Below are 10,682 nucleotides of genomic sequence, written 5' to 3' on the forward strand. Positions count from 1 at the left end.
AGTATTTTCAAATGCTTCAAGTTGTACAATGAATATGGAAGACTAAAGAGAGTTGTAGAGTTGGAGAAGAGTATTTAATGCTAACGAGCAAACAGATCTGTCTTAGAGAAAGTGAAGCCAGCTTGCTCCTTACAGGTAAATAAGGATGGTGAAACCACATCGTACATGTTTTCAGGCTAGTGCTTGGGAAAAAAACATTTGAAGAATATACAAGGGGAAAAAAAATTCTATAAATATGGAAAGAAAACAAAGAATCAGCAAGCTCATTTGTGTACAGTGTGGCCTGATCAGAATCTCTGATGGTTCCCTGCCATTTAAGTAGCCCTGCTGGTGCAGTGTGAACCCACCAGATCCTCTGTGGGATAGAAATGACCTAGTGATCTACAGCATAGGAAACCTTATGGGTAGTTCCAGTCTGTCCTATAGGGTGATACCAAGTCAGAATTTATTCAATAGCACCCATCAACAATTGTGTCACTTAGCCAGAGAAACCACCGACAAGCCAGGCTGACACCCTGCTCTGCTTCTCCACCAACAATTCCCTGTGGCCGGGTCCCTGCCCCCACGTCAGCCCACCTCCTCAAAAAAGCACACTGTGCTCCACCATGGAAGAGTTTAGTGATTCTTAAAAAAGTTGAACATATGATGGCGAGGCCTGAATGGAGGTGTACTGCTAACCAAAAAGCCAGGCCTCTCCAGCAGTTTAAATCCACCAGCTGTTCCGTGGGAGAAGGATCTCCCCTAGACGTCTACCCTCAAACTTTACAGCCTGCGAAAAAAAACCCCACAGTACAATCAGCTGCATCATTTCCCACTCAACAGCAATGTGTTTTGAGTTTGATAACTGCACCAACAACAAAGGATGAGAGTCTGAAAAGTAGCAAAAATGGGCACATAACTTGAATATAATCAATGTCAGTGAAGTGAATGTGTAGAAAATAATTAAATGTTGTACATATATGGAAGAGATAATTAAAATTTTTTGAAAGCACACACTATGCCTGTTGCCTAATGTTTACCTCATACTTGCCCAGCAGCAGTAACCTGCCAAATTGTGTGATGCTGACCTGGCTCCCCATCTCATTCACCAGACTAAAAATGCCAGGAACTAATGCCTATCGTGGGCTATGCTACTGAAAGCCCTCACCACACACTAAAGGGAAAAAAAGAGGATGTCCTGGAGACACAGAGTGGGAAGACAGGGAGCCGTGGAGTCTGCGAGCCAGAAGGAAAGCTGAGAAGAGGGAAAATGCTGCTGCTGAGGGTAATCTTGAGGTCTCTGCTCAACTCTGAACTACTGTCTCCTTAAGGGTTACTACAGAAAAAAACCACAGGGGTCACACTACCTTCAAGTTCAGCTGAATATTAAGGATCGAATCCCTATCAATCTTTCCAGGTTTTCCTATCACTATCGAGCAACCAAACATGCCCCCAAAGCCCCAAACAAGAATTGTATGTTTCCTGACCACAGCAACTTTCCACAGCATCTTTATAGTAAGGATTAGCAGAGGTTTCAGGCAGAGTCCCCACAATGAATAAGTCGTTATACAAAATTACCATGCAATCACCAACCTTGTTTCTGTCACCAAGTCCGTATGTTCCAACTACCAGTCCTTTTTTTAAAAAAATAATATTTTTTTTTCCCTCCCAGTCAGTCCTTCCTTCCTTCCAATTTTCACATTCCAGTCACTAGTTAGGGAGCTGTGGTAGCTTCTTGTTCAGTGCTGTCGAGTTGACTACAACTCATAGCAACCCTATGAACAAGAGATCTGCACCCTGTCCAATCCTGCACCATCCTTATCCTCCACACATTTGAGTCCACTGCCCCAGACAATCCATCTCACTGGTCTTCCTCTCCTTCACCAACTCCCCACCTTTCCAAGCATGATGGCCCTTTCCAAGGAATAACCTCTCCTAACAATATGTCCAAACTATGTAAGATGTAACTTCACCATCTTTGCCTCTAAGACCATTCTAATTGCACTTTCTCCAAGACATATCTATTTGTTCTTGTGGCTATCCATAAGACATTCAGATTCAGCATTCTTCTCCAACAATACACTTCAAATTGCATCAATTATTCTGTCTTATTTATTCACTATCCAGCTCTCACATACACAGGAAACTGGAAAGACTGTGGTTTACATCAGGGGCACCTTAGTCTTTAAACTGACATCACTGCTCTTTAGGACTTTGGAGAGGTCACAGACAGCTGACTTTCCCAGTGGCTATACATCTCCTAATCTCCTGACTGATGGTACCAAGAGTGCTGATGGTGGATTCAAGCAAGATAAAATCATTCACAATTTCAATCTTTTCTCCATATATCATGCTTACTGGCCCAGTAGTGAGGATTTCTGTCATCTTAATGTTGAGATGCAATCCATATTAAATATTGGTGTCCTTGATCCTCTACAGCAAAAGCAGCAAGTCCTTCACTTTCTGCAATAAATGTTCTGGTGGCTTAGTGCTAAGGAATTGCAATGCCAACCCAAAGGCACACAGTTTGAATCTACCAACTCCTCCCCTGAAATTTACTGCCTCTGAAAATGCACTGGCAGTGCAGCTTGATGGTACATAACAACAAAAATCACCTATTATTATTAATGTGTCTTGATTATACATTCAATCAATTTTAGACTGCAAAAGTCCTTCATTTCTACCTTTGCCTATGAAGGTTAGTGCATATATCTGAATAATAGTTGTATTAACAGGCCTTCCTTGTACGCATATGAACAGTATCTTGTTACTCAGAGCACTATACTTCAAGACAGATCTTGAAATGTTCTTTTTTTGGCTATGAATGTAATATTCCTCCTCCATTTATCAATCCCAGCATAATAAATCACATGATGTCTGATTCAAAATGTCCAGTCCGTCTCAGTTCACTAATGTCTAAGATGTTGATCTATATGCATTCCATTAAATTTTTGTCAACTTCAGTTTTCCTAGATCCGTACTTCTTGCATTCCATGTCCCAATTATTAGTGAATACTTGTTTATTTAATGTTTTCTAATCTGAGGGGCTCTACTTCTGGTACGATATCTAATGATGCTCATCTGTTATTCATTGACGTTTTTGAAGGCTTATTAATTTTGTGGATGGTGAATCCTGAGTCTTAGTCTGGAAGCTCCACAAAACCTGTCCAGCACAGGTGACTCTGCTGTTATTTGAAACATTCATTGGTGGCAAAGCTTCCAGCACCACAGCAACCTGTAAGTCACTCCAGTACAGCAAACTGACAGCTAAGTGCTGTACTCAGAAAAAGAAACAAACAAAAAAATATACATACACAAACTATTAAATAAGCAGGAATACTCAACTCGCAGCCCCTCCCAGAGAAAACAGAAAGTGGGGAAAATTAATGAAAAAACTCACTATCAAATGAGTTGTGAGATGGCATTAAGGATATCCTCCAAAAAAGTAAAAAATATCATTAGAAATATAAAGGAGAAAACATAAGGTATATGAACTTTGTAAGCAATCCAATAGAAAATAAAAATTTTTAAACAACAACAACAAAAAGACCAAAATAGACACCAGAAGAGACTGTGATTGAACTGCTGCCTATGAACTACAGTGGCAGAGAGAGGAGTACTGAATTTCCCAAGGGCTTCCAAAAAACCAAACAAGTCTGTTTTGGAGAAAGTACGACTAAGGTGGTCCTAAGAAGCAAAGATGGCTGAAATTTCATCTCACATACTTTGGGCATGATGTCAGGAGGGGCCAGTTCTTGGAAAAAAACACCACACTAGGAAAGGTGTTGGGTGAGATAAAGACGACGACCTTCAACAAAATGGCCTGACACAGTGGCTCATGTGTATCAGAAATAGTGAGGCTGGCACCAAGCAGGGCAGGGTTAAAATCTGTTTTTCAAGGGTTACTAGGAATCATAGTCAACTTGATGGCACCTAACAACAGGCAAGGAAGAGTTGTCTGGGTAGTAAGAGTTCTCCCTGGGCTTGTCATGAGGATTAGTGGTTCTCATAAAACTAGTCAAACACATTATCAAAGGGTTCACAATGACTATTCTAGGAAGGAAATCAAAAGATACCTTTGTGATGGAAAAATCCAGCCTGACATAGATGATGACGGTGAAGAACAAGATGTAGAAAGCAGCCACCACCAACAGTGGCTCCTGCAGCATGAGGATCTTGTTGAATGTGTAGTGAACCTGAGAGGGAAATCAGAAGACAGGCATTTACAGATCTGTGTGGGCAGAGCAATCTGGGGATATAAGGTGCCTTACCAGGCCTAGACATTTGTTTCGGTCCAACCACAGAATCTCCTTTCTAGTACCTGTTACCGCATCCCCACGCCCAGAAGTAACTGTAGGTTCCTATCACTCCTCACTGTAACAATAAAAGAAGGGTCCATCCTGGGCCCCCGGCCTCCATTCTCTGGGGAGTGAGACACAGAAGACAGAACAGATGAGCTACTTGCCACAATGTCCTGAATGTGCTGTTCTACCAAATTTTTCTTGTACGCAACAATCACAGGACGACCAAATGTGTCTAGGTAGGTATAATGCAGCTCATCCGGGGTCCGGCTGATTTCATAGGGACTATCAATCTGGATGTTCCTGGAAGCAGACAAAAACCAAAGTATTAGTTAACTGGCACTGGCACATTCCATGGGAGGTTGAAGAATCCAAAGATTAAGGAAGACCTTCAAGGTGACTATGTTCTTGTTCCTCAAATGAAACCTTTTGTCAGCAGGGAGCAACTACCCCGAGACAGGTGATCCAAAGCCTGAGGACGAGAGCATTCTCCTACTGAGACCACCCTGCTTCCCTACAACCTCTCCTCAGAAGAGCTCAAAAGGTCTGGTTCTGTGCCATGGAGTTACATACCTATGCACTTTCTTCCACATAACCTTGAAAACTTAAAGAAGTCCTTCTTGAGGAAGAAATGTTCTTCCTCAGCACACAACCAGTCGACATGTACTTTTTATCTGTCTAGATTCCTCTTCCTTTCTCCTAATAAAGAGCAAACTCCAATTCTACTTCAATGAACTACCTACACCACATCGAAGTCCTCCAAAGGAAGGACAATCAAAGCACCTCTCCTTCAGGTGATCAGAGTTAGCAGGTGGCCCAAAAGAAGCTAAGGAGACACTTCCTTTTTAAAACCAATCTAGAACAAAAAGTCAAAAGGACGGAAAATAAGCAGTGCTCACTCATCCCAAGAGTAGGTACCCCAGGAGCACTGCCCATCAGTTTTGCCACCTAGAGTCCTGGACATGCTCTGGTTCTAACCTTTCCTAAGCCATACTCGTCAACTTAGGCTAAGAATTTTATGTCTCTTATCTTTACAATTTGGAAGTAGGAAGTGCTAGTGGCAAGAAGTTGTACTGACAACCCAAAGGCAGGCAGTTCAAATCAACCAGCTGCTCTGCAGAAGGAATATGGGAAATCTCCTCTTGTGCAATTTACTAACCCACTGAGAGACTTAACTATGAGTTAGTTCTAACTCAATAGCACACAACAACTTCATCTTTCCAATATATACGCTTTTGCTTAAATTAGCCAACGACAGTCCTATTTGTAACCATGGATCTCTAAAGAATGACCCAACAAAAACAATATCCATTGTCCTTTCTCAAATACTGCATAAGACCATTATTGTAAAAATAGAAGGATAACTAGTAAAACATGTATGGGGACCCAAAGGAGAAAAGGATGGGAGCAGAGCAGTGAAGACAGGCAGAGGCAAAACCACAAGGTTGCACAATTTTGTGGGTGGAGAAGAAGATGAAAGAAATGGGAAGGATCCAGTAGAGATCCTGAAAAGACAGAGTGATGATGGGCAAGGTCCAAAGGTGATTAATTTTATAAAACAATGCATGAGAATGATTGTATGAAACACAATGTATACAAATTTTACAAGCAAACTTATATAATTTTTTTTTAAATTCCAAACAATCCATTTTCCTTTTTAATTTTACATTCTGCCCTGTTATATCACACATTCCAGCAGATTCACGACACCATTCTGGGCTAAAGAGAGGATTTTGGATGCTGCCCCATCTGCAACAAAAGGTTTCATAAGTAAATGCAGTACTTTCATTTGAATCCTCCTTTGCATGCTCCCATAGGATTCTGAGTCAAAATTATGATTTGAGCACCTCATCTGTGTCCCCTGAGCACAGCCTCCCCCTGGTGTGGGGAAAATGAGGTACAGAGGAAAAAGAGCAGTCACACTTACTTGGCCCCTTCAGGCAAGATGATCTTCACTGTTAGGGAATCTATCACTTGCTCATCAAACACGTGATCCACAAACCTCATCTTCAGTGCATACTGGTCACCTGAGGATCAAGCAATCAGATAAAGGAAGGTGAAAAACAAAGTCAACAGGACAGGAGGTAGAGAGAAACACAGTGTTAGCAGTGGCTGCTTCTTAAATAGTGGACAGTAAGCAGATTCTAGGGAGATGAAGCAGTGGGAGTAGATGCCTCCTGACTCTTCCCTAACCCCGAATAAAAAGGTAGAGGAAAACTATGAGAAGAATTAAAATCTCAAGGGCTATATTTACAACAGAACAACTATCTACATAGGGGGAGAAAGGGAGAGGTAAGATACCAACAAGCATAAGTCTGCACATTATCCATACTGAAGAAAGCAAAAGGAAATAGAGGGTGTCAGATGAACCAACAAACAGGAGAACCTCAAACTGACAAGTATTCACGAGCAAGCTTAGCAAGTCATTTGAGAAAAGTAGCTGAAAATCAGAGGGGTCTCCTCCTCTCTCTCAGGAGGAGAATAAAATGAAGATCTATGATTCTAAAGCAGTCTAGACACTAAAAACTTTGAAAGATCCACCAGCACTGCCCTCTGGAATAGCACCTTCAAGGGTAAGCTGCTGAAGCAGAATAAAAACTGAGAACTGGGGCAAAACTGAGCCACAGAAATAGAGTAGGAACAACTCAGAGAGATTTGTTGTGTATCGAGGTTGTATCCTTTCTCCCTATCTAATTTGTGTGCAGAACAAATCATTTAAAAAGCTGAACTCTATGAAGAATTTTGCATCAGAATTGGAGGAAGATTCGTCAACAACCTGCATTATGCATATGAAACTTGGCTTCCTGAAAGTGAGGAGGCAATGCTTGCTGCAGAGGACCAAAGACTACAGTGTTCAGTGGGTAAGCTCAGTGGTACAGCATCTGACTCAAGATTACAGCCTTTGATATGGTTTGCATCTCAACATCAAGAAGACAAAAATCCTCACCAATGAACTGGTAAGTAACATGATAAAGACTGCAGTCAACGATTTCATCTTATTTGGATCCACAATCAACTCTCTGTACCAGCAGTCAGGAGATCAGGAGATGTATTCCACTGGGAAAGTGTGTTATCAGGGACCTCTCCAAATTACTGAGAAATAATGGTATTAGTCTGAAAAGTAAGCCTGATGCAAAAGATGATCTTTTGAGTTACTTGCTATGCAAACGTTGGACAATGAATAAGGATGACAGAAGAAGAGTCAATGTCTTTGAATTAGGATGGTGGTGAAAAGTGATGGATGAATGAATGAAGAGTGATGGAAAACCAAAACAACAAATATATCCTGGTATAGCAAAGATGCTGCTTGGAGGCAAAGATAATAAAATTAGTCTGGCATGCTTTGGACACATTGTTGGGATGGGACAGTCCTTGGAAAAGGAAAGATGGAAAGACCTTTTCCCAAAGAAGGGAATGATCTTCAACGAGATGGAATGACACAGTGACTGTAATGGTGGGCTTCAGTATGTCACACATGGTCAGAATGGCACAGGACAGGGCAGGGTTCATGGTCACAGTCACTGAGTGACAGTGAAGTAGATAGCACTTAACAACAGCAATGGGGAAATCTAAGTTTCAAGCTGGGTAGTAAAATGAACACAGTCCAGTAAATATTTAAATCCGTTAAGTATTCAACTATTTTTAAAATTTGATCATCTATAAATAAAAGGAAAAGAATTAAACCTTTATCATGCCTTTCCTACACCAACAGCGGATGAGGTGAGATGTCTCCTTATAAACTCTCCTTAATAAGTAAGAGAATACAAAATTAGAACACTAGTATGGAAAAAAAAATAAAAAAATTTAAAAAAAAAAATACTAGTTTGTGCAGTACCCCAAAGAGGAACCGCAAATCAATTGGTGTTTTAAAAACAAAATTAATTGGTGTTCACATCATATGAAAGATAACTAAACACTGCATGCCTTCCAATCACAGCACCACACATCATCATCTCAAATCCTGTCAAAGGATCAAACAATGTTGGAAACATCTCCACAATCATGTGTTAATTTGCAAGAATTCAGGTACATGCTGAACTGCACCTCAAGCAATCAGCAAAATCTGGACTGCAAATTACTCTACAAATGTACCAAATTCTTTAATGGATACATCACAAAGAAAATGGAAGAGGAATATAGATTAATAGAGACTGAAAGACAAAATGCTAGAAAAAGGCAAACTTAAGATCTAGAGATACCTATCTGTGTAATGAAAGAATGAAGAAACTCAAAGACATGGTTACTGAAAGTCAAGATGTCATTATTTTTGAAAAGGGGAGATGTACATGAAAAATTTTTTTCAGCCTGACTTAGTCCAGGTGGCTTCTAGGCTTCCAATTCCTAACTTAATTAATGGCTACAAGTATGCCTGACTCTTAATAATTTACTGAGCTATCAATCTGTTTTGTGTGGTTTTCTGCATTTCATAATACTGTAGTTTTATAATATTTTTCAATTAAAAAAGACTAAATCAGTATCTCAAACTAAAAACAACTTAAAAGAATTTAAGCCATTTAATCTGATGATACATATGGGAATGATTTCTGTTCTACTGCTTTAATTAATTATATGCTTGTATTAATTGTACAATGACTGGCACCCACACCTGAAAAGTTGTTCCTGATATCCCAGCCTTCCTAAAAATGACTTTTGAATAATCTCTGCCCATCTAGAATGTTTCTATCAAAGACTGACCTAAATTATACAGGTACTCATAGCTCGGAAGGTTGTAGCCAACAATGTAATGAGTTTTCCAGCCACCAAAGAGAGGGAAGCGAGGTCGGATTTCCATCTCCACTGAGTCATCCAAAATGAGGAGGTGGCTAGTGGAAACATTGCCAATCTCATCTCGGTAATAAACATCCTGGGCAGCAGCAGGGAGGATGGTCTGCAAAAGAGTGAACAAACTCTTCTCAGGACTCCAGGAACCTAATCTGAAACAAATTATCCCAAACACAGAAAAGACTTCCCACAGGAAAACCTTCATCATGGCGTTCTTTTAAGGAAATGGCATTTCTCTAATGGTACTTATTGTATCTTCCAAATCTTCATGTACATTCTTATTGGAGGGACCTATTCTTATTCTCTGTTTACGGAGTGAGTCGATCTATGAGTATGCAGAAAATGTTTTTAAGATTGCATTTCTAAAACAAGAAAGATACAAAATTACATCTAAAGTGTCATTAAATGTTTTGAGGCATTATAATAGAGAAAGTATTAAAGTCAGTAAACCACTATTGGGGTGATAATAATATAGATATATTTTACCTTCCCATTACTCAAATTCTCTTTAAAGTACAAAACCTACTTTTATAAACAGAGCAATTATTTCTTTTCAAGACTCTCTATTGGTTTCTAACACTCTGCCACCTAGGCTTAGCCATATTCAGCTAAATGAGAGGAAGTGCATATGTGTTAATCTCTCATAACGTCCAAGCTGAACCCTCCATACCTTAAACGAACGGATGGAGGATATCCCACTATCTGGCTGTCTCTGGTAATCATAGCGTGAAAAGGGCCCTTTAAGCACAGCACCTGTGTGCTTCAAGTCCACATTTTCTTCTACAGCAATGTTACCCCAATGAGAAACTTCAATGACACGTGTCATGCTGGTGATGGTCAAGAAAGGACTATTGTTCTCATAGTGCACTTTAAAAGTATCCTAGAACACAAGAAAACAAGTAGTTCAAAGTTTTAATATCAGAGGACTCAATAGCAATTAGTTTAAATCAAACTGGAAAGAGACTACACATGAGCAACAGAATAATTAAAGTAGATTGCATCTAATGCATGCAACGTTTTTAAATGATCTTTACTACAAAATTCTGAAGATATAAAGAAATGTTCAAGGAACTATTTGGAAAAATAGAATACATAAAATTGTTTAAGTTTATGAATTAGAAAGCTCTGGTGGCTAGCAGCTGTACTGCAATCCTGAAAACATGCAGTTTGAATCCACTAGCTGATCCACAGGTGAAGGACGGGCAATCTCAACCGGTTCAATTAAATGCTTCTGAACCCTTCATCATCATTGGGTCAGTTCCCACTCGCTGGTACACAACAAGCAAAAATTTCTTTTCTATTTAAAAACAAAACCGATATATTCTGCTATCTCTATTAACAACTATTTAAGGAAATTAAATGAAATACACAAAAACGTCAACACAGAAAAGCAGCAAAATTATATACTGTTTCTTTTACTTTCACTTGGATGTTTTGACTTTCCTAATATCTGCAATGAACCACCACTGTCTTTTATATATATTTCAACAACTTTAAGAGAAAGTAAAAATTTTAAACTAAGTTTTTCTAAAGTACTCAAGAGCAACGGTGTGTCTCTAGAGACTAAGGTGCACCTGATACAGGCCATGGTTTTTGCAATCACTTGTTATGCATCAGAGA

At 39.7% G+C, this 10,682-nt stretch overlaps 1 protein-coding gene across 1 annotated transcript in view; it reads right to left on the bottom strand.

The window, feature by feature from the left end:
• RPN1 (ribophorin I) overlaps positions 1–10,682 on the bottom strand; it is a 31,744-nt gene that overhangs the window by 3,714 nt on the left and 17,348 nt on the right. Inside the window, exons 4-8 of the mRNA XM_006895181.1 lie at positions 9,733–9,942; positions 8,976–9,168; positions 6,208–6,307; positions 4,445–4,583; positions 4,056–4,175 (exon numbers count right to left, since the gene is read on the bottom strand). Coding sequence (XP_006895243.1) covers positions 4,056–4,175; positions 4,445–4,583; positions 6,208–6,307; positions 8,976–9,168; positions 9,733–9,942 — 762 coding nt within the window. The remainder of the gene's footprint in view (positions 1–4,055; positions 4,176–4,444; positions 4,584–6,207; positions 6,308–8,975; positions 9,169–9,732; positions 9,943–10,682) is intronic.

Source organism: Elephantulus edwardii, unplaced genomic scaffold (assembly GCF_000299155.1).
Source record: "Elephantulus edwardii isolate Elephantulus edwardi_28Jun2011 unplaced genomic scaffold, EleEdw1.0 scaffold00161, whole genome shotgun sequence".
NCBI lineage: Eukaryota > Metazoa > Chordata > Mammalia > Macroscelidea > Macroscelididae > Elephantulus > Elephantulus edwardii.